The sequence below is a fragment of the Camelina sativa genome, chromosome 2 (genome assembly GCF_030686135.1).
Source record: "Camelina sativa cultivar CO46 ecotype springtype chromosome 2, ASM3068613v1".
NCBI lineage: Eukaryota > Viridiplantae > Streptophyta > Magnoliopsida > Brassicales > Brassicaceae > Camelina > Camelina sativa.
The window spans coordinates 28,069,791-28,090,908 of NC_141881.1; the positions used below are offsets into that span (position 1 = coordinate 28,069,791).

Here is a 21,118-nt window from a genome sequence, read left to right on the forward strand (position 1 = left end):
TATTCAATCATGAATTTTAAAAAGTCTTTTCAATCCTGTTATTGAAAACTCTAATGTTCAAAACAGTTTGTGAATTTAGATTTTAGGGATTCTGGAAGATTTGAAAGGATTTGTTTAGTTAAAAATACAGAAATCCAAATCTCATGGTTTTAGATGGGATTTGAAATTCTTTTACAATAAATCATATCAACTTCCCTAAAATCTATCAAAATTTTAAATTTCCTAAATTTATAAAATCCTCCAAAATTTTGGTTTCAATACATCCCCTAATATCATTTCATTATTTGTATATAAGAAAAAGGATATTGAAGAAAGTATAGATAAATAATATATCTTTATAAATTCTTAAAAGTATGCATATATTGTTATAGCAAGAATAATTAATAATTAATCGCAAAAAGTTAAATATGTCTAAATTTTATGGATCACATTTGTAAAGATTTCCTATCTCCGTACTAGTTTTGAAAGGTATATTACCTATTCAAAAAAAAATAGGATTTTAAGATATATAGTCCAATTGCTATAAGAATATATATATATATATATAATATATTTACCATAATATTTATACATCTAAAATCATTTTTAAAAATATCACTATTTAAAAATGGGTTAGTAAAGACCATTGTACCTTAGATAAAACTGTAAAGCTATTTGTAAAAATTTAATTTTATATGACTATTGACTTGGCTGGTATTCTATCTAGTTTTTTATTATGATAAGATTTTCAGAAAATTCTATTTTATGCATAATTTATAACCATGTGACCTATAAAAATATCATAAATACTTTAAATTTGAAATTTAATCTTATACAACTACAATTTTACTTTTTAGGATGACATTTACTATCTACATAAATAAGTTAGATAAGTTTCTATTGCTTACTAGATAATTAATTTTCTGTAATATAAAAAATCTGGCTGCAAACTAAAACAAAAATTATTTAGTTATGTTTTATTCAGTCAACTATTTCTCATGAATCCATCAAGCATGGTAAGAAAGTTAAAAATAAGATGTATCCACTTTCATAATTAAAATATATTATTATCATGAGCGAATTTATCGCCAATAGCGATAAAGCACATGTTCTACTTTTTTGTGTAGAAAATAAAGACTAATGTAACGGCATATTTATGTTGTCAATTTGTTAGAAATAATAACGGATATGGAATGGTCGTCATATTCTATATAATGCCCCAAACAACATAATTTATATTAAACCCCTGATTATACACAGTATAATCTTGCGGTATCTATTTTGACAATTTTAGTATTTGTATTTTAACACATATAACTAAACTTCTATTTTCACAAAGAAAGTATTTCCTAATATATTAGATAAAGAATAAGGTCAAATTTACAAATTCTATGTTATTCAATCATGAATTTTAAAAAGTCTTTTCAATCCTGTTATTGAAAAATCTAATGTTCAAAACAGTTTATGAATTTAGATTTTAGGGATTCTGGAATTTGAGAGGATCTGTTTTGTTAAAAATACAGAAATCCAAATCTCATGGTTTTAGATGGGATTTGAAATTTTTTTACAATAAATCATATCAACTTCCCTAAAATCTATCAAAATTCTAAATTTCCTAAATTTATAAAATCCTCCAAAATTTTGGTTTCAATACATCCCCTAATATCATTTCATTATTTGTATAAAAGAAAAAGGATATTGAAGAAAGTATAGATAAATAATATATCTTTACAAATTCTTAAAAGTATGCATATATTGTTATAGCAAGAATAATTAATAATTAATCGCAAAAAGTTAAATATGTCTAAATTTTATGGATCACATTTGTAAAGATTTCCTATCTCCGTACTTGTTTTGAAAGGTATATTACCTATTCAAAAAAAAAAATAGGATTTTAAGATATATAGTCCAATTGCTATAAGAATACATATATATATAATATATTTACCATAATATTTATACATCTAAAATCATTTTTAAAAATATCACTATTTAAAAATGGGTTAGTAAAGACCATTGTACCTTAGATAAAACTGTAAAGCTATTTGTAAAAATTTAATTTTATATGACTATTGACTTGGCTGGTATTCTATCTAGTTTTTTATTATGATAAGATTTTTAGAAAATTCTATTTTATGCATAATTTATAACCATGTGACCTATAAATATATCATAAATACTTTAAATTTGAAATTTAATCTTATACAACTACAATTTTACTTTTTAGGATGACATTTACTATCTACATAAATAAGTTAGATAAGTTTCTATTGCTTACTAGATAATTAATTTTCTGTAATATAAAAAATCTGGCTGCAAACTAAAACAAAAATTATTTAGTTATGTTTTATTCAGTCAACTATTTCTCATGAATCCATCAAGCATGGTAAGAAAGTTAAAAATAAGATGTATCCACTTTCATAATTAAAATATATTATTATCATGAGCGGATTTATCCCCAATAGCGACAAAGAACATGTTCTACTTTTTGTGTAGAAAATAAAAACTAATGTAACGGCATATTTATGTTGTCAATTTGTTAGAAATAATAACGGATATGGAATGGTCGTCATATTCTATATAATGCCCCAAACAACATAATTTATATTAAACCCCTGATTATACACAGTATAATCTTGCGGTATCTATTTTGACAATTTTAGTATTTGTGTTTTAACACGTATAACTAAATTTCTATTTTCACAAAGGAACATTATTTAGTGAAAAATTTATAAACTCATTTTATCCTATAAATATATTTTTTGTGGAGAAAAACCCCATAAGTAATCTATCGGATGTTTTTACATGAATCTAATTTCCTTAAAATCTACTCTCTTGAAAAGAAAATAAAAACTATTTAGGATGATAATTATATATATATATATATATATATATATATATATATATATATATATATATATATATATATTTCTGTTATATATTTATTAATAAAGTGAATTGATTTATACGAAACAAAATGAAATTTTCATAGTCATGTACGGCTCAATCATATATATTCATTTCAAAACTAAAACGAAAATTATTTAGTTATGTTTTATTCATTCAATTATTTCTCATGAATCCATCAAGTAAGATAAGAGAGTTAAAAATAAGATGTATCCACTTTCTTAATTAAAATATATTATTATCATGAGCAGATTGATCGCCAATAGCGATAAAGCACATGTTCTATTTTTTTTGTGTGTAAAAAATAACGACTAATGTAACAGCATATTTATGTTGTCAATTTGTTAGAAATAATAACGGATTTGGGATGGTCTTCATATTCTATATAATGCCCCAAACAACATAATTTATATTAAACACCTGATTATACACGGTATAATCTCGCGGTATTTATTTTGACAATTTTAGTATTTGTATTTTAACACATATAACTAAATTTCTATTTTCACAAAGGAACATTATTTAGTGAAAAAATTATAAACTCATTTTTTCCTATAAATATATTTTTTGTGGAGAAAAACCCCATAAGTAATCTATCAGATGTTTTTACATGAATCTAATTTTCTTAAAATCTACTCTCTTGAAAAGAAAATAAAAACTATTTAGGATGATAATTATATATATATATATATTTCTGTTATATATTTATTAATAAAGTGAATTGATTTATACGAAACAAAATGAAATTTTCATAGTCATGTACGGCTCAATCATATATATTCATTTCAAAACTAAAACGAAAATTATTTAGTTATGTCTCATGAATCCATCAAGTAAGATAAGAGAGTTAAAAATAAGATGTATCCACTTTCTTAATTAAAATATATTATTATTATGAGCGGATTTATCGCCAATAGCGATAAAGCACATGTTCTATATTTTTTTGTGTAAAAAATAACGACTAATGTAACAGCATATTTATGTTGTCAATTTGTTAGAAATAATAACGGATTTGGGATGGTCTTCATATTCTATATAATGCCCTAAACAACATAATTTATATTAAATACCTGATTATACACGGTATAATCTCGCGGTATTTATTTTGACAAGTTTAGTATTTGTATTTTAACACATATAACTAAATTTCTATTTTCACAAAGGAACATTATTTAGTGAAAAAATTAGAAACTCATTTTTTCCTATAAATATATTTTTTTTGTGGGGAAAAAACCCATAAGTAATCTATCGGATGTTTTTACATTAATCTAATTTTCTTAAAATCTACTCTCTTGAAAAGAAAAGAAAAACTATTTAGGATGATAATTATATATATATATATATATATATATATTTGTGTTATAGATATTAATAAAGAGAATTGATTTATACGAAACACAATGAAATTTTCATATTAATGTACGGCTCAATCATATATATTCATTTCAATTCTATTGCGAAGGGGGTGGCCGAGTTATAACAACTGCTAATAGAATCACATAACCATTTCATCATAAATATTTGTAAGTATCACTAACAAAATCAATCACAAATAACGTAAAAAAACGTCTATTATAAAAAATAGCAACGAATATGATTGCATTAATAATGTAACGGAATATATTTGTTATAAAAACTGTCAAGAGTATTATATAATCATCTCATCATATATATTTTTAACTATCGATAAGAAATGAACCGCTAGTTGAGAGAGAAAACATGTTATATTTTAGAAAATAATAACAAATATAATCACATAAAATTGTAACAGAATACACTTTTGTTAGTATATTAATTTTCTATTTTAATGTTTTAAATAAGTACAAAAAGTTTGTGTATCATTGAATACCAATATTTGTTTTCATTTTCTGTCACCAATATGTTAAAAAAAAAATTAAGTAATTTTTTCTCATGCTGCCATTTGTGTTGCATATATCTCTATGTTTTTCTAATAGTATTTTTATTAGATATGTAAAGATCACTACCAATTAAAGGTGCATCTTTCTGGCAGATTTGGATACATTGTACAAATGAAAGACAATGTAATAGTCAAATATATATGAATTGCATACCTTATATTGATTGAATAAGAAGATTATGAAAAGTTACAAAAATGGTATAATTGAAATTCAAATATAAAATAAAATAAAATTAATTTTAATATTAATTTTTGGTATGTAATATTCCATTATAAATACTTGACTATTTTCATTCTGAAAACATCAATCCTTATTTTATCTTCTCAAATTTCATTAAAAATGGTGAAGAAAAGTAAAGGTCGTCAAAAGATAGAGATGGTCAAAATGAAAAACGAAAGTAACCTTCAAGTTACTTTTTCGAAAAGAAGATCTGGACTTTTCAAGAAGGCTAGTGAGCTTTGTACACTTTGTGGTGCAGAAATCGCCATAATTGTGTTCTCACCCGGTCGAAAGGTCTTTTCTTTTGGTCATCCGAGTGTTAAATCTGTGATTGATCGATTTTTAAACAATAACCCACCAGCTCCTCACCAACACAACAACATGCAACTCAGTGAAGTCCACAGAAATTCTGTTGTTCAGGATCTGAATATCCATTTGACTCAGGTATTTTTTTTGAAAAGTCCAATTGATTTTTTTTTTGTTTTTTATATTTTTAATAATAAAATTTTAGTTACATGATAATTTATTTTTTGTCAACCACACATTAATGATTGGTAGCCTAAGCAGGAGAGAGATAACGATAGTTTCTTAAATTTGAATATTATAAATATATAAAAAAAATTCTGCACATAAATAATTAAATATTAAACACTAAAAAGTTGATTTTTTCATAATTCTAATAGATCTATATGCTCATAACAGGTCACTAAAAATTCTAGTGAGATATTATAGAATCATATGGCATGAAAACTAATGACATAATTAGTGGTCTTATTTTATATATACATATATATATATATATATTGTGCTTTTAATATTATTTTCTATATAGTTATTTTTCGAATATATATTGCGCTTTTTAATACAGGTAAAATAAAGTTGTAAAACTTATTTTTCAAAAATAATTCTAATTATACTCTATTGTTTATGTCTACTAAGATATTTCAAAATGCACAGCTTTTTAGGGGGCTAACACTAGTTAATATTTGCAGCTGTTGGGCCAACTAGAATCTGAGAAGAAGAAGACTGAAGAGCTGAGGAAAATAAGAGAGAAGACAAAAGCCGATGGACATTGGTGGGAAGATCCCGTTGAAGGACTTGCGTTTAATCAACTCAGTGAATTCAAAGGTCATCTTGAGAGTTTGAAGAAGATAGTTACACAGGAAGCTTCCAAATTTTTTCAGGCAACAGTTCCAAACTTTTATGTGGGAAGCTCTAGCAATGCTCCTTTTGGGCTTGATGATGGGAGTCATATCCGCCATGATATGGACATGTTTAGTCAAAGAAGAATGGTGGACATAAATGCCTTCAACTACAACCAGAACCCGATTCACCCTAATCTTGCTTTACAGTTTGGATACAATAATCATGGTAACATCAACGAAGGGTTTGTTCAGGAGTACAATATGAACTACAGACAAGAGTATAATCCAAACCACAACCAAAACCAAAACCAGAGTTTTAAGAGAGAAAGCATCTCTGAATATGAATATCATCATGGTCAAGGTCAAGGACCTCAAGGTCATCCTCCACACTCTAGGTCTGGTTACTAATAATCCTTTTGTTATGTGATCCAATTAAAAACGTGCTTTAGGTCATCTTTATGTCTTGTTGTTATGTTGTGTTGTTGTTGTTGTTTTTTTTTTTTTTTTTTTTTTTTATTCTTCTGTTGTTGTTTTTGTTTCTTTGTTGTGTTGTTTCTTTACAGAATTATGTTGTTTTTTTAATTCTTAATTAAAGAGTAATGGAATAAACATTAGAATATCTGATTTTGTTTCTGAAACACCAGATTTGGCCCTGGATATTTGTCTCACTTGTGCATTTTGTGTAATTGCTGAATTCTTAAAAAAAGAATGATTGTAACTATATAATCAATCATGTAATATCTGTTTAGAAATAAACTTGCAATTTCGTCTTTTAAAAAAATTGCAAATAAAAGCATCATGAAAATTTTAATGGCACTATTTTATCAACTAAAAAGGTACATACATCCCACGTATTTTGGTACATTGTATCAAATAAAATGACAGATTACAATATTTTTATCTTTTATTTCATTCCTTAGAATAATAAATATAGAGATTATGAAATATTCCTAAAATAATATAATTGAATTCTAATATAGAAAAATATAAAAAAAATGAATTATAATTTTCTTGAAAATATAATACATTGAGAGTTTAAGTAGATTTTTTTAAAAATAGAAAAAAATCAAATAAAATAAAGTCACATAATTTTATTTAATCAAATATCATTTGCTATAATATTTCTGTTTCTACTAAAAATATACTAAGTTATCATCAAATATCTAATATGCATTATACATATCATCAATTCAAATAAATCACTACAAGAATAATAAATACATGAAAATTTAGCAAAACAAAAGAATAATTCATGAATTTCCCCCGAAAAAAAAAGGAATAATTCATGAAAATCCACATAAATTGTTAAGAAATTTTCAAAATTCAGCAAAGTACCACCTTAATCGAAAATTCAAGAACAATCCAAACTCATACAACGGCATGATCTACAAATACCATAAGCTCACAAATCTCTTGAGTTAAACGGTCCAAGTCCATATAGACCAGAGAACACAAAACAAACACACAGACAGATTCAAAGTTCTTTTATGTCTATTGTCAGCAAAACACACATAAGAGAGCAAAAGGAAATAAGCTTGTTTCAGGGTTGTTTACAATCAAACCCTAGTGATTGTAGGAGAAGAATCAGGCTGGCTCACAGAAGATGACTTTGACGCTTCCATCATGAGAGCAGCTTGTTCTAAACAACTCTTGTTATCGTCATTCGCATTCTCCACCTCGTCTTTCGTATATAAGTGTATCTTCCACACCACATTGCAGAAATCACTGTCCATATAGCCAAAAGCCAATTTCAAGTTAAGCAGCAACGAAGTTGTGATTGACCTTTAGAAGGTAAGTCTAAAGAACTTACTGCCATGGATCATCACCAACGACCATCATATCGTTCTCACTATCCGTATACAAGATCCTCCATCCTTTTTCAGGATCCCTGAGTAGCCCTTCCATGTTGAACAGCCGTTCAAGCTCGGTAAGGAGATCATCATACCCGTTTAGTCGAGATAAATCAATAGCTCTCCCCACTTGGCTTCCTTGCTTGTGAACCTTTTGATAAAAATTCAAATCAAGAATTCATTAGAAGAGACATCTAGAAATGCAACTTCAACAAGCAAAAGTTTTACCTTTGTGCAGATCCTTTTGCTCGAGCCTTGTGGGTTAGATGCAGGTGTCTCCACAGGTAAGGAGAATCCGAAAAGTTTACATCCTGATGAGACATTCATACTTAAGTCCCCACCTTTTTGTTTCCCCATCATATCAATCTTGAATGGCAAATCAGCTGTAACATTACTCGGTAGACCACTTTCATTTACTGCATCAGACTTTCTAGTCTCTTCACCAAAATTTATTGCACGAGAAGGGTGACCCGAGGATTGTTTTCCCGCAGTGTATGCATTCTGATATGGAACATGAGTGCTCCTAATCCCATGTAAAGCTAGCGGATAGAAACTTGACTTGTTGGCTTGATAAGCAAAAGGATCAGTGTATCCAAGATTCGGTTTCCCTGAAGTAGCAGCTGGACTGAAACCAGCAAACTGCGGGAATGATTTAAGCGAGCAAATTTCTTGACCTTGCAAGACCCTTGGAAACCTATCCAGGTCCATAACGCCTGAACAGGCAGGGTCTAGAGACGTAGCATCTACAAACTCACCAAATCGATCCTTCACTCTACTAGACAAAAGAACTGGATTTGCATGAGACTGCATCGCAAAATCCAGGATCCGGCGGTTCATAACATCAAACCCTTGTGAGGGTGATGCAGAACCTATATTTTCTTGACCTTGCAAGACCTTAGAGGGTCTAACCGACTCCTCAAAGTCCAAAAAACCACCCCTTTCTGCTGCAACCAACAACAGTAATCAATCAATCAATCTACTGAAGAAAGTATTTGCAAAAGCATAACCTCCAAAGAGAATGTATTTAATTTACCGGTTAAGGGGTTTACGGATGGAGTAGTATCCAGAAGACCTGCCCAAGGCCTTTTAGGCCTTGGAGATGACTGAATGCTCAAGTGTGGGAGAGAAACTGAGGGGTCAATCTCCCAAGGTGAAACTCTTTCTTGGTGATCGCTCACAAAAGACTCATCCCACCTCACCTACCAAACAAATGTGAAAGATTTCATTATCGATCTTCGAAAATGAAAAGATTCTACAAGTTAATAGACAGACAGATACTCCAAATAGATGAGAGAGGACGCACCAAAAAGCACCTCCATTTTGAGTTTGGCCACCTATACGGGTCCAAGTCACAGACTCCAGTCACTACACCAGCGCATCTGCAAGAAAAATCAAATTCAAATTCTCTTCCAAGAAAATTAGCTGGTTACAACACAAAGGAAAGAGAAGCAAGAAAGCAACAATACCTTCTCTCAGGAGAGTCGTCCATTTCAAAACGCATTCTGAATCTTGTGCCTATGCAAATGGGATTCCTGATGCTACTGATATACTTCTCATAAGGAATCACAAACTCTGCATGCGTCGCACTGTATATGAATAAACACATGAATCAGCATTATGGCAGTTAAGAATCATTACTTATGGCAGTTTTTCATTTTATTTTTACCGTGGACTATAAAACACATGGAACATGCTTTTTGTAGATACAGCATTAGCCACAAGAGACAGAATGTTTGAACATGAATTCTTCTCAATGATTGAATCAGGAAGTCCATTTCTTGGCCGTGCTGCTCTTCTGATTCCTAATCTTAGCTCTCCATCTTCGTCTCTATAAACACATACATCAGTATCGAATATATGAGTCTATACCTTATTCTACATCGCATCTGGTAAACTGTTCCCTAATTATGCTTACCTCAGAAATAGAACCGCATCACCAGAGACAAGATTCTTTTGACTGACGAATATACTCCAACCAGTGGTGAGTAGATGCCTCCTTGGCTGACCTATAAAGAAACAGAACTGAACATTTAGATATCATTGAACAAAAAAAAAATGAATAATAGCAAACTCAACCCGAGCTACCTCTATAGATATGGCGAAACTTCCACTCCACTCCATGGAGGTCCTTTGCAATGAGTTCTTGAGATGGCCTTTGCTGTTTGTAGTCCTAACCACCGTGAAAAAAAATCGCAAATAAGGCTTATAACAAGAAGGTCAAACCTCTCTCTTCTTGAGAATATGAAGGAAATGAGATATAGAGAACCATACAAGAGGAGAAAAACAATCTTCAGCAGCTCTTCTAGGTACAGAGAAGCCTCCATGGGTGCTTGTGTCAGAAGCTGTTAAGGTTTTACAGAACATATGAGGCGTTCTTTTGACGGATGAGCTTCCGTTCCGCTCTTCTTCCCCTCCTAACTCCCTGACCTCTTTCCCCTCCGCGTTTAGCATGGAAAACTATAAAAACCAAGAAGTTTCTTCAACACATTAACGTCACTGAGATTATAAATACAAAGTTAAGAAGGTTATGCTTCAATTCTCTATGATCATCTTAAACAAATAATGAGCTTGAGTCACTAAGAGCACAAACACAATCTCTTCAACCGTAGCATCTCAAATTTCACCAATAATGCAAAATCTACACTAGTGCTATATCAGGTTACACTACTTGGAATAAGATAGAATGTTTTGTACACAAACTATGAATTTGCTCCTTCAAAACATGAATTGAATTGTAAAAGAACCAACAGTTGAGTATAAAGAGTACCTCTTGCAGTGGAAGCAGAGTGACTTGAGTGTAGACCTCATCGGTTTCCTTATTAGCCTTTTCCCCCAAAAATAGGAACCAAATTTGCAAACAATTACCACAATTAGAAAAAAACACAAACCTTGTTCAAGAATAGCAAAAGAGAACACAAAAAGGAATGTTTTTTTTTAGTATGGTTAATGATACAGACAGACTTACAAGCAACTGGACATTAACAACCCTGCAGAAGATTTGGGGATTGAGGTCAAATTTGGGGATATCAAGAGGAGAAGAATAAGAAACCAAAGCATCTTGCTCCAAATGACCTTGTGGGAAATACACAACTACATTGCCTTTCTTGGGAAGACAAGTGAGAGGACCAGCACAAGCATGCCACAGCTCAGAGTATATAGAAGATGCAGAGCCAGTAGAAGATGATGATGATCCGGAAGAGCATGAAGAAGAAGATGATGGTGAGATTCCAAGCGTACCCTTGTCAATAACCCTTGCTCCTACTACATCATCATTCTCCTCTTCCTCCACCTCCGCAATCTCAGTATTCAAGTCAAATTCCATTGAAAAGAAGAGCAAAGGAGACAAAAAAGGAAAAACAAAAAAAAGTTTCTATTTTTGAATCAGATTACAACAAAACAAGTAAAACCCATCAAAGGAAAAGTTTTTAAAAAATTGTTGCTTGAAGTGACACCAATTCCTCTCCTTTTCAAGTCCAATTTCACACACACAAAGAAGCAAAATTGATGTTTGCTAGTGACGGGAGAGATGAGGAGTAATAAGTGTGGAATCAGAGAGAGAGAGAGAGAAGAGAGAGGGAGAGAGGAAGGAGGAATCAAATGAGAACAAGGGTTTCAAAGTATGATTCTTCTTCCTCCATTTGCAGGTACTGAGAAGAGGGAGCAGAAGGAACAGACATTAGATAAAAAATTTGCAGATGGGAAAAAAAACAAATTATAAACTTATTAAAGAATAAAAATTTATCAAAAAAGCAAACAAAACAATTTAGTGGAGAGAGAGAGATAAGCGGGGGAGACAAAGCCAAGACAGAACAGAACCCACACCTACACTCTCTTTCTTTCTTTTTTTTTTTTTCTTTTTTTTTTGTTTTTTGTTTGTAAATAAAGACTTCTAATGTTATTCACATAAAATTAATAAATAACAAAACTATACAGTACTGTTACTTGTGCCAAAAAATACACACACGTTTACACGAAAAAAGTTACATTTTTTTAGCATTGTTTTCTATTTTCATTTTTTTCAATCTTTTTTTTTGTTAAAAGAAGTAATGTTAAAGTTTTATCAAATGCTAATACGAAGTTTTGAGATCAACTTAACGAGTTAACACTTAACACGGCTAATTCAGTTCATTTATCTAATTTTTTTTATATATTCCGATATTTTAGTTGAGTTTTTAGTGCATGTTTATAATGGTTATCATCATTTTTTCGAACAAATTCACTCAAAATGAATATGCATCGATGGACATGGACTGGACTATGAATATTACGAGAAATAATGTTTAACTTTTCTTTAGTTCACAAACCGTTATGATTGATCTTTAACTTGTGAGGAATAAAAACCGCAAATTGATTACTAACTTTTTTTCTTTTGCATACTCTTACAAAGGAAACAGTATCTCTTTGGAATCTTTCTTTTTTTATGTTGTTATGTATTGTTTGTATTATTATTTTCAGTCTTTTTATTCGAAAAAATAAAATTAATCAGCTTTTTTCATTGCGTTGTTAAGAGCCAACCAATCGGCTAAAGACAGAAGAGTAGGCTCCTTTCGATTTTGTAACAAAGCACTTTTCTCTCTCTCTTTTTCTTGAGACAAATTATATGAAAATCAGCATTTTTGTTACTCATACGCCCTATGGTACCTACTTAAATAAGCAAAACAAAAAAACTTTCAGCATGCTAGACTTTGATATAAAATTTATATTCAATAACCACACCGACTGATGACACAGTAAAATCTACTACTATACTACTATTTCTTGGGTAAGATGATACTAAATATCTTCAAATGGGGTTTAGTAAAATATCTTCAAATGGGTTAGGTGGTGGCAAATGATTGCTGATTTGCTTCATAATATGAAATATTAAGATGTTTATTTGCTCGTATAGTTTTGCCACTAATTCATATAACATGATCAAATTATCATACATTAGTTTGTTTTTTTCTTCGTAGAAGTTATCGTGTTCGATTTCATGTTTCGTTACTGAATATTATAGCATGATTTTACTATATGGCAGAACTATTTTAGTCACAACATAAGAAAATTTTTGACTATTCTTTTCACATTGTTGCAACTTACTTCTTTCACTCATAAATTCAACAACACACCCAAAAGAAAAGAAAACCATTTTTTTTTTAACATTTATTATGAATCATAAATATACCCTTGATCAGTGTTTCATTGGAGATGAAAAAAGTAGAAGAAGAGGAAAAAAAAAAACAAAAAGGATGATGGGATGGGAGAGGAAGAAAGAATGAGTCTCTTCTGAGTTAGTGACTGAGTCCCAACAACTAACAAAGACCCCCCTTGATATTTGCTGCCTCTTTTGGACCCCCACACTTTTTCTTTTCTTATTCCTTTTTTTTTCAGTTTTTCATGCAACTCCTTCTAAAACTAGCTTCAATATTCTCTTTTTATAATTTAGTACTTAATTATTATTCAATTCTGATTAGAAATATATCTTGTTTATTCTGATATTGCACTACAACTCGAAACGTGTAATCTCTTAATCTTTATGATAAGATTACCATATTCTTTTGTCTGCTGATCATAACTTTTAGTCAAAGACTATCTTTTAATTAGTACAAAATAAAGGATGGATCGTATCTTTTCCATGTTTCTTTCCTAACTAAAATGATATTTACTAAGAATATCAATATTTTTTTTTGGCAATTTTTAGAACCATAATTTGAATATTTTGTGAGGATTCTCCCATGACTGAATTTATATATCATGTGCGTTAGTTTTGGACCAAAAATTAATACATACACACAAATTTATCACAATACAACAAACACAAATTTGTTTGTGACTTCCTGCTCAAAACAAGCATCCATTTGAAGAAATGAATGAACCACTTGGATGCTGCCTATGACTCTCCACTCGAAGTAAGCTTGAGGTTATCGAAAACCTAACCAAATTCATCGCTCCATTTTATGTTATAAGCCATCACGCTCACTGCTTAGTTCTGATTTCATTCTTTTTAGCATCAAAGCAATTATTATAATTACGAGTTTACGACAATTCTAGAAACTTTCAAAATAAATATGTCTATTGAAATTTTAGTTTCATGAGGCATATATGTGAATTGTAGAAATATCATCTTTGAATATTATAATGAAAGTATCAAAAAGGTTAAACAGATAAAATTCGTTGCATGTTGATTATAATTCTTTTGACCAAGTTGATTGTTTTTAAAATTTAGAAGGAAGACAAATATATTTTTCCATCTAAAATTTCAAAATGCTTTAGTACTACAAATTTGTTGGCATATATATATACTTATCTGTTTTGTACAAATAATATAAATATATTTCTTTTAGTTTACGTCATTGCGCCATGTATAATTTTTTTTTTGGAGTATTCGTAAAAAGGAATATATAATAAACTACTATATAATAAAATATCATAACAAATAATGGGATATTTTTATAATAAAGATTATTAGATAGAGCTTATTTTGGTGCCACAAATAGATATTGTTTTATTGAAATTAGTAGGAAAAAAACTTTTTTGGCAGAGAAAAAAATATAAAAAAGGAAAAAGACAGAGGTGGATAATTAGGAGACGTCGCGTCAAAAAAATTGTCGCGAGAATACGACAAAGCAACGCCAATGACTTTATTAAAGTCACAAGTGTCTGTATCATTCGATTAAAGACACTTCTCTCTCTCTCAGTATCTATATATATTTTTGTAATAAATCCTAAATAGTAAATACTAGTTGTATATTACTTTACCTTGTTACATGTTTCTACTTGTAGTCAATTGCAATAAACCACACTGTCACACAGATATATCTTTAAGTTTCCCGTATGTAAAATGTAGATTTTACTAGAGTTAATTGATTTTTAAAATCGAGATATTATTTTTTTACAAAGAGTTTTGTAAATTGAAAATTTATTTTCTAAAAAATTGTTTTATAAATTAAGATGTAAGAAATTCATATCTAATGTATTTTTTTTTCTTCTTTAAACTGCATAATCTATCTTTAAACGATAATAACAAAAATAAATTAAAATCGATCTACCAATAATTTTTCTACTACATTAAAATCGGTTGGTCTAGAGAAATTAACCAATTGGTTACTTTAGGTGGAAAACATCAAAACCGTAAATTCTATTTAAGAGAAAATATTTTTTCTATACTTTTTAAAATTGGTTTGTTTAGGGTTAGCTAGTTTGCTTCTTATCTTTGTGTATGAATACTATATAGAAACAGAACACATTAGTTCGTATTTTAAGTTTTGGACAAATAGTTCGCATATAGTAGTGGACATATAATCCGCGTTGGAATTGGATATTTTGACTGATCTCGTCTCATAATGCATAAGTTTAGAGTTAAATCGATAAAACTAAATCAGTTTGTGTATAATTCTCATATATCAACTTGTGATAACTGATAAGAAAAGCGGACCCATCAGAAAAGAGAATTGTAGAGACAAATGGTATCCCATAAGGAGAAAGCTATTTGTCAAATTGGAGCCTACATTAAAGTTGGGTCCTATTTTAAGTGTTCTCTCCATATTTTTCTTCTTTTCGTTAAAGGTGAAAAACAGACCAAAAAGCCTAAAAATCTTTAAGTCATACATGGCAAACACAAATTCTATCCTCAAATTCCTCATCGCAAACCATTTCATAAGAATAACTAATTATATTGCATCATGGTCGTTAGATATCTTTCCTCGTGTCGATGAACTTGTTTTGCCAAGTTAGGCTGTATATATAGATCAGAAACCATATTCCTAGTTTGAATTGGAGTTGAAGAGAGTTGATGTCATCGCCGTAGTAATATTACAAGTGTTAATGACTATTGTTTCCTATGGTACAAATTATCTTGTTGATATCGAATCATGGTATTTGGTGTTTTTGATCCTCTTGTCTCTTTAATTCCAACATGTCGTTGCCTTTTAACACTTTTGATATACGCTTGTTTTTAGATTGCCCTCTTCTAGTTTGACCCCATCATATACATGTAGTATTGGCAAGAAGATATACATATACACAAAGATATGTAATTCTTCTTTCAATTAATCGTTAACAAAAGTGTGCTTAATCAAACATAATTACATACATGGAGTTGTGTGAATTAACTATCATAATGTTGGGGCTTAGGAGTGATTCCGATATCTCTCACGGGGCCTGCTGTGTTTCTTTTCTTTGGTTTTTTTCACAGACATTTAAACAATTACTGACCATATGTGATGGCTTGGACCAATTCAGTTCGATCTCATAAATGCTTCTTTGGTCCATTCAACACGGTTCATATATAGAGAATAGTATACCCAGACGATAGTTTGGTCCATTCAACAACAAGTTAATAATCCTGTATATAAAAGATGAAGGTATTCTACCCATAGATGACATGTCATCATCTCCTCATCAATTATTTATTATTTAAACATTGAAAACAATTTTTAGTTTCTCTTTTTAATGACATTAATTCTTCAAATTGATTAAATGGTTTAATTTCCCTACTAAATGGACTATTTTAATAAAGAGACTCACCAAAAAAAAACATGTAGTGATTTATCAACTTTTCAAAAAGGATTTTGTAAAAATCTAAGATAAACAAAATCGGCGAAATGGATCGTAAATAGGATTTTGTTTTTGTACCGGAGAGCGTTATCAGTCACGCCCATCGTAGAATACGAAAGTGTGTATAATAAACTGGACATTCTGTGAAAGTGTGTAACCATGATGTAGAAATAAATAGATAATTCAAAGGGAATTCAAAATAGAGAAAAAGATAGTCAGCTACATCAACTATACCATAATACATGACCACACATGCGAACTTTAAAAACGTATACTCAACTACATGAAATATATGTATTGCATGGCCACATATATCAACTATATGATGACATGTGCTCAACATCACGATCATTTTACTCCGGTACACCGTCGTCAGAATTCGGTGTTGACCAATATTGACCGGCGTTGACCAATATTGACCAACAAAAATATTCAAATTTTTTATTTTTAATTTTAGAAACAAAAATAAGAAAATTCTTTTATTGAATTATCTAATGTGTTCAAAAATTAACAAAATGTTTATATTCATTATAAAATTATATTTTGTATATGTTAATTATATTTTGTATATGTTAATTATATTCATTATAAAATTATATTTTGTATATTCATCCAGCCTTATAATAGTTAGTTTTTTTTATTGCAAAACTTAATAAAAGTGAAATAAAAAATCATTAATAATATTTTCAGATAATAAAACTTTTATTTTACCATGAGTATATAACTTTTTTGGAATAATTCTAATGATTTTGACATGTATTGGTTTGGTTCTAAGTATTTTTTATTGTAGAAAATATTTTTGTTGTTGAGAATATTAAATAACATTATATATGTATATAAATAAATTATGTAAGAAGTTGATGTTTATTAATTAATGATGTTAACATAATAGGTTTTTTATTTGATTCACTACAACAAGATTTTTTGGTTTGAGTTTAAGTTTTAATATCTTATGAATTATTTTTATTTCAATTTTAATTAAGTTTTGAAATTGAAAAAAAAGTAACTATTATAAAACTGAATGAGTGAAACATAACAATATATCTTTATATTAGATACAAATATATTTTTAATTATAAAATATCATAGACGATTCCTAAATAATTCAATTAAATTTCTTATTTTGGTTTCTTATTAGATGATTCCTAAAGAATTTTGTTATTTTTATTTCTAAATCTTTTTTTTTGAATTTTTTTGTTGGTCAACGTTGGTTAATATTAGTCAACACCGAATTTCGATGAACGGTGTACCAGAATAAAATTGTTGTGATGTTGAACATATGTCATCATGTAGTTGGTATATGTGACCATGCAATACATATACTTCATGTAGTTGAATATACATTTCTAAAGTTGGCATGTGTGGTCATGTGTTATGGTATAGTTGGTATAACTGACCATCTTTCTTTCTTCAAAATACTAGATAGTTGTAGTTTAACAATGAAGGCTAGCTAGTAGGCTACTTGCTTTTTATTTCAACAAAAAAGAAAAGAAAAAACTACTCGCTTTCTATGTATTAATTATGTTAGAATGTTTGTGGAATGATTATTATCAATAGGAACTTCCCGCATCTTGAAATAATCATAGTGGCATTAAAAAAATGTCAACGAGGTGAGCACGTAATGTCTATAAAATTACTAGGAATTGAATACAAAATTGTACTTTGTTCCCGAGACATTAGAATTTAGACTTCATTCTTCTTTCGGTACCTCATTCATTACAGTAAGCTCCCCTTCTTCCCTTCTCTCTCATTATTTGATACTTGTTTATCTGTATAAGAAGATAACAAAGATGATAGTTATAACTAATTTGCATATAGAATTTCAAAGTTTTATGTTTTATATAATCGATCAGGAGATTCTTTATTTTTCTAAATATCCAAACATTTGATGCAGAAAACACAAAGGTCTCCATCGAAGATGGGATCTCAAGAATATTGCATTTATAGAGTACCAAGCCCACTGCGTGAAGTGAAACCTGAAGCTTATACACCCCGGATGGTTATCATCGGCCCACTTCATCACTCTGTCAAACCCAGAGCTTACAATGACGACATTGAAGCAAATATGCTTATGGAAGACCTTAAAAATAGCAACTCAAGGTGCATAATTAAACCATACAGAAAGATTTATCTTACCATTGCACTTTCTTTGTGTTTACAAAATTTGAATAATATAGAACTTATGTTATGTTCTTTGATATATAATTACACATACTGAAAGGACTAATATGATTAATGAGTTAATACTTATACATATAAATATAATACAGAAATTAATGTGGACGTCGATGGTTTGTTTAGCTATCTAGAGTATCTGATGATGGAGGGCCAAAAGAAAAGGTACAAAGAATCTTTCATCAAAAGAATTGGGCAAATTAGTGTTGATGAGATGAAGAGAACCATACAAGCTAATATAGAGAAGATTCGAGGAAGCTATGCAGTACCGACGTCATGGATTTCATCTCCTGACTTCGTGGACCTTATCCTAGGCGATTCAATCTTCATCTTGGAGCTCAGTCTCAGACATTGGGATAAAAAACACAAAACTTCCAAACCCTCTACGTCATCAATGGGTACTGCATGTCGTGATTTGACTGTGGACAAAACATTTTTCACTTCGACGGTGATCGAAGATCTCATCTTGCTGGAGAATCAACTTCCTTATTTCATTTTGGAAGAGTTGTTCGATCCCATAAAAAGAGACTTGTGTGGGAATCTAACGCTCTACCAACTTATCTTAAATTTATTTTCCAAGGTTGGTAAAATCAAAGAAGATACAAAGTTCATGCATTTTACAGACATGCACAGGTGTGTGTTTACGAGGAATCGCTTGACCAGAATCCGGATATGAAGGGGACGAAAGGGAGAACTCATACGCAGAACGCTGAGAACCTATCTCACGTAGGAGTGAATTCAAGGTGTGGAAGGATGAATATTCATTGGATGTTGCATTTAAGGAAGGTTGCTTAAGTATGCCGAGTTTCCCTGCGGATGAAAACTCTGATATCATTTTAAGAAATGTGATTGCATATGAGCAGTGTCATATGCTTGGAAATGCCTTGACTTCTGAATATATATATCTCATGAATTTCCTTGTTACCTCCGATAAAGACGTGGAAGTACTAGATGCCAGAGGTACACAATACAAACATAACAAATACGATATCTATATTTTGTTGTTTTAATTTGATGAATGATCACGAACATATTTGTGTTGCTTGAACAAAAAGGGCTGATAGCAAATGGTATTGGGAGGTCAAGCTTAGTCGTGAAGATGATTAACGAGTTAGGTGTAGGAGTGAGGCTGCCAGAATCCACCGTTTATCACGGCATAGCCATGAAACTGAGAGCTCACTGTAAATCTCGTAGAAAAAGGTTTTTGGCCAAACTCGGGAACGTCTACTACAGTGACTGTTTGACGGGGACAGCTACCACAGCCGCCGTAATTCTCTTGTTTCTGACTATGGTTGCCACGGGAGCTTCTCTCTATCAAGCTATCATGACCCAACCATAGTTACATGATCGACTGTTTAATTACATTTGTAGTATTTATGGTTATTTACTTTTAATATAAAGTCTCCACACAAACAAAAAAATGTTTTTGGTTTTGTATGTGAGACTGATTTTAATTTCTATTTTTTTAAAATAAGTTAATCTTATGTTAATTTAGCTAGTTATAACAACAAATCTAAGAACATGATATTTTCTTACAGTAATATATGGTAAACTATATATTAGTATGCAAGTTTAGTTTGTAGTAGAGACATGTTTTGTGTGTTTTTGTATAATTTGTGACTTCATCATATGATTTAAATAACAATAAATAACATGTTTTGTTTGTTTTGACTTTTGACTAACCAACTTTAACTAATATCAATCGGTGCATATGTTCCAAAAGTAAAAACAAAAACATGTTTTTTATTCAACGTTTAGAGCGATTTACATAGATCTCATCGAAAAAAAAAAACAAAAAAACACACAACAGCGCGATCACTGATTCAACATGCAAAAGGAGAAGATCAAGATCCGGGGGGGGGGGGATCTAAGAAGCTTGGGATGATCCGGATTTGTGGAGGTAGAGTTTTCCAAAGACGTGAAGAGCGGTGACGAAGCCGATGAAACAGAGACTCATGATCAGAACAACGGTCGGTGAGATCTTCAAGCCCGGAGTTTCGTCTGTGTAGAACCTAAGCATGTTGCTCGGTCCTGATCCACCCGCGGATCCGCCGCCTGACGATGCCGATCCGCCGCCACCTAGCCTGCGGCGACGCATGCCTGCAGTAGCGGCGGCGGATCCACGTGGAGCAGCTAGACCGGGTCGAGCGGTTGAGCCTCCGGTGGAGGTTGATTGTTGGGACTGGGAAGATCCTCTCGCCATCGGTTGTTGTATTTTGTACGGTCAGATTAGGGAAAAAGACGAAGAGAGAAGCGAGAGAGATGTTAAAGGAGTGGTGAACGAAGGGTAATATGGTAAATAATGTCAAATCTAGGGGCGGTTACTTTGGTGTAATAGAGAGAGAGACACGTGTAGTTTTTAGTATCTAGTAGAAAACTCCAACGACTT

The 21,118-nt window shown here is 30.6% G+C and overlaps 4 protein-coding genes across 5 annotated transcripts; 2 read left to right on the forward strand and 2 right to left on the reverse strand.

Moving 5' to 3' along the window:
- The first annotated feature begins 5,136 nt into the window (after nt 1-5,136).
- On the forward strand, nt 5,137-6,788 carry LOC104756694 (agamous-like MADS-box protein AGL62). Its single transcript, XM_010479321.2, has 2 exons — nt 5,137-5,468; nt 6,017-6,788. Exons 1-2 carry the CDS (start codon nt 5,145-5,147, stop codon nt 6,575-6,577), a joined length of 885 nt encoding a protein of 294 aa, XP_010477623.1. The 5' UTR covers nt 5,137-5,144; the 3' UTR covers nt 6,578-6,788.
- Nucleotides 6,789-7,491: 703 nt separating this feature from the next.
- Nucleotides 7,492-11,910, reverse strand: LOC104737879 (auxin response factor 4). 2 transcript variants are annotated; one of them, XM_010458141.3, is made up of 12 exons: nt 10,985-11,910; nt 10,787-10,843; nt 10,291-10,476; nt 10,105-10,189; nt 9,935-10,025; nt 9,686-9,847; nt 9,486-9,605; nt 9,323-9,398; nt 9,053-9,218; nt 8,248-8,960; nt 7,980-8,170; nt 7,492-7,894 (listed from the first exon to the last, which is right to left on the reverse strand). In XM_010458141.3, the coding sequence occupies exons 1-12, from the start codon at nt 11,339-11,341 to the stop codon at nt 7,726-7,728; spliced, it is 2,373 nt and encodes a 790-aa protein (XP_010456443.2). In that variant the 5' UTR covers nt 11,342-11,910; the 3' UTR covers nt 7,492-7,725. The 2 variants fall into 2 exon arrangements, with proteins under 2 accessions (XP_010456443.2, XP_010456437.2); XM_010458135.3 differs by having other exon boundaries at nt 8,248-8,963; nt 10,985-11,851.
- Nucleotides 11,911-18,217: 6,307 nt separating this feature from the next.
- LOC104756702 (UPF0481 protein At3g47200-like) lies at nt 18,218-20,068 on the forward strand. Its single transcript, XM_087470779.1, has 5 exons — nt 18,218-18,275; nt 18,449-18,654; nt 18,856-19,382; nt 19,444-19,689; nt 19,785-20,068. The coding sequence occupies exons 2-5, from the start codon at nt 18,473-18,475 to the stop codon at nt 20,066-20,068; spliced, it is 1,239 nt and encodes a 412-aa protein (XP_087326905.1). The 5' UTR covers nt 18,218-18,275; nt 18,449-18,472.
- A 384-nt stretch (nt 20,069-20,452) lies between these two features.
- Nucleotides 20,453-20,984, reverse strand: LOC104737895 (uncharacterized). Its single transcript, XM_010458149.3, has one exon. It carries the CDS (start codon nt 20,930-20,932, stop codon nt 20,597-20,599), a length of 336 nt encoding a protein of 111 aa, XP_010456451.2. The 5' UTR covers nt 20,933-20,984; the 3' UTR covers nt 20,453-20,596.
- Between the last annotated feature and the right edge of the window lie 134 nt (nt 20,985-21,118).

Coding starts and splice junctions, on each gene's coding strand:
- LOC104756694 (XM_010479321.2), top strand. CDS start 5,145: ATGGTGAAGAAAAGTAAAGGTCGTCAAAAGATAGAGATGGTCAAAATG. Junction 5,469..6,016: donor TGAATATCCATTTGACTCAG/GTATTTTTTTTG, acceptor TAATATTTGCAG/CTGTTGGGCCAACTAGAATC.
- LOC104756702 (XM_087470779.1), top strand. CDS start 18,473: ATGGGATCTCAAGAATATTGCATTTATAGAGTACCAAGCCCACTGCGT. Junction 18,655..18,855: donor CTTAAAAATAGCAACTCAAG/GTGCATAATTAA, acceptor TGGTTTGTTTAG/CTATCTAGAGTATCTGATGA. Junction 19,383..19,443: donor GTGTGTGTTTACGAGGAATC/GCTTGACCAGAA, acceptor CAGAACGCTGAG/AACCTATCTCACGTAGGAGT.
- LOC104737895 (XM_010458149.3), bottom strand. CDS start 20,932: ATGGCGAGAGGATCTTCCCAGTCCCAACAATCAACCTCCACCGGAGGC.
- LOC104737879 (XM_010458135.3), bottom strand. CDS start 11,341: ATGGAATTTGACTTGAATACTGAGATTGCGGAGGTGGAGGAAGAGGAG. Junction 10,026..10,104: donor GTTTCGCCATATCTATAGAG/GTAGCTCGGGTT, acceptor GTTTCTTTATAG/GTCAGCCAAGGAGGCATCTA. Junction 8,171..8,247: donor GCAAAAGGATCTGCACAAAG/GTAAAACTTTTG, acceptor TTTTATCAAAAG/GTTCACAAGCAAGGAAGCCA.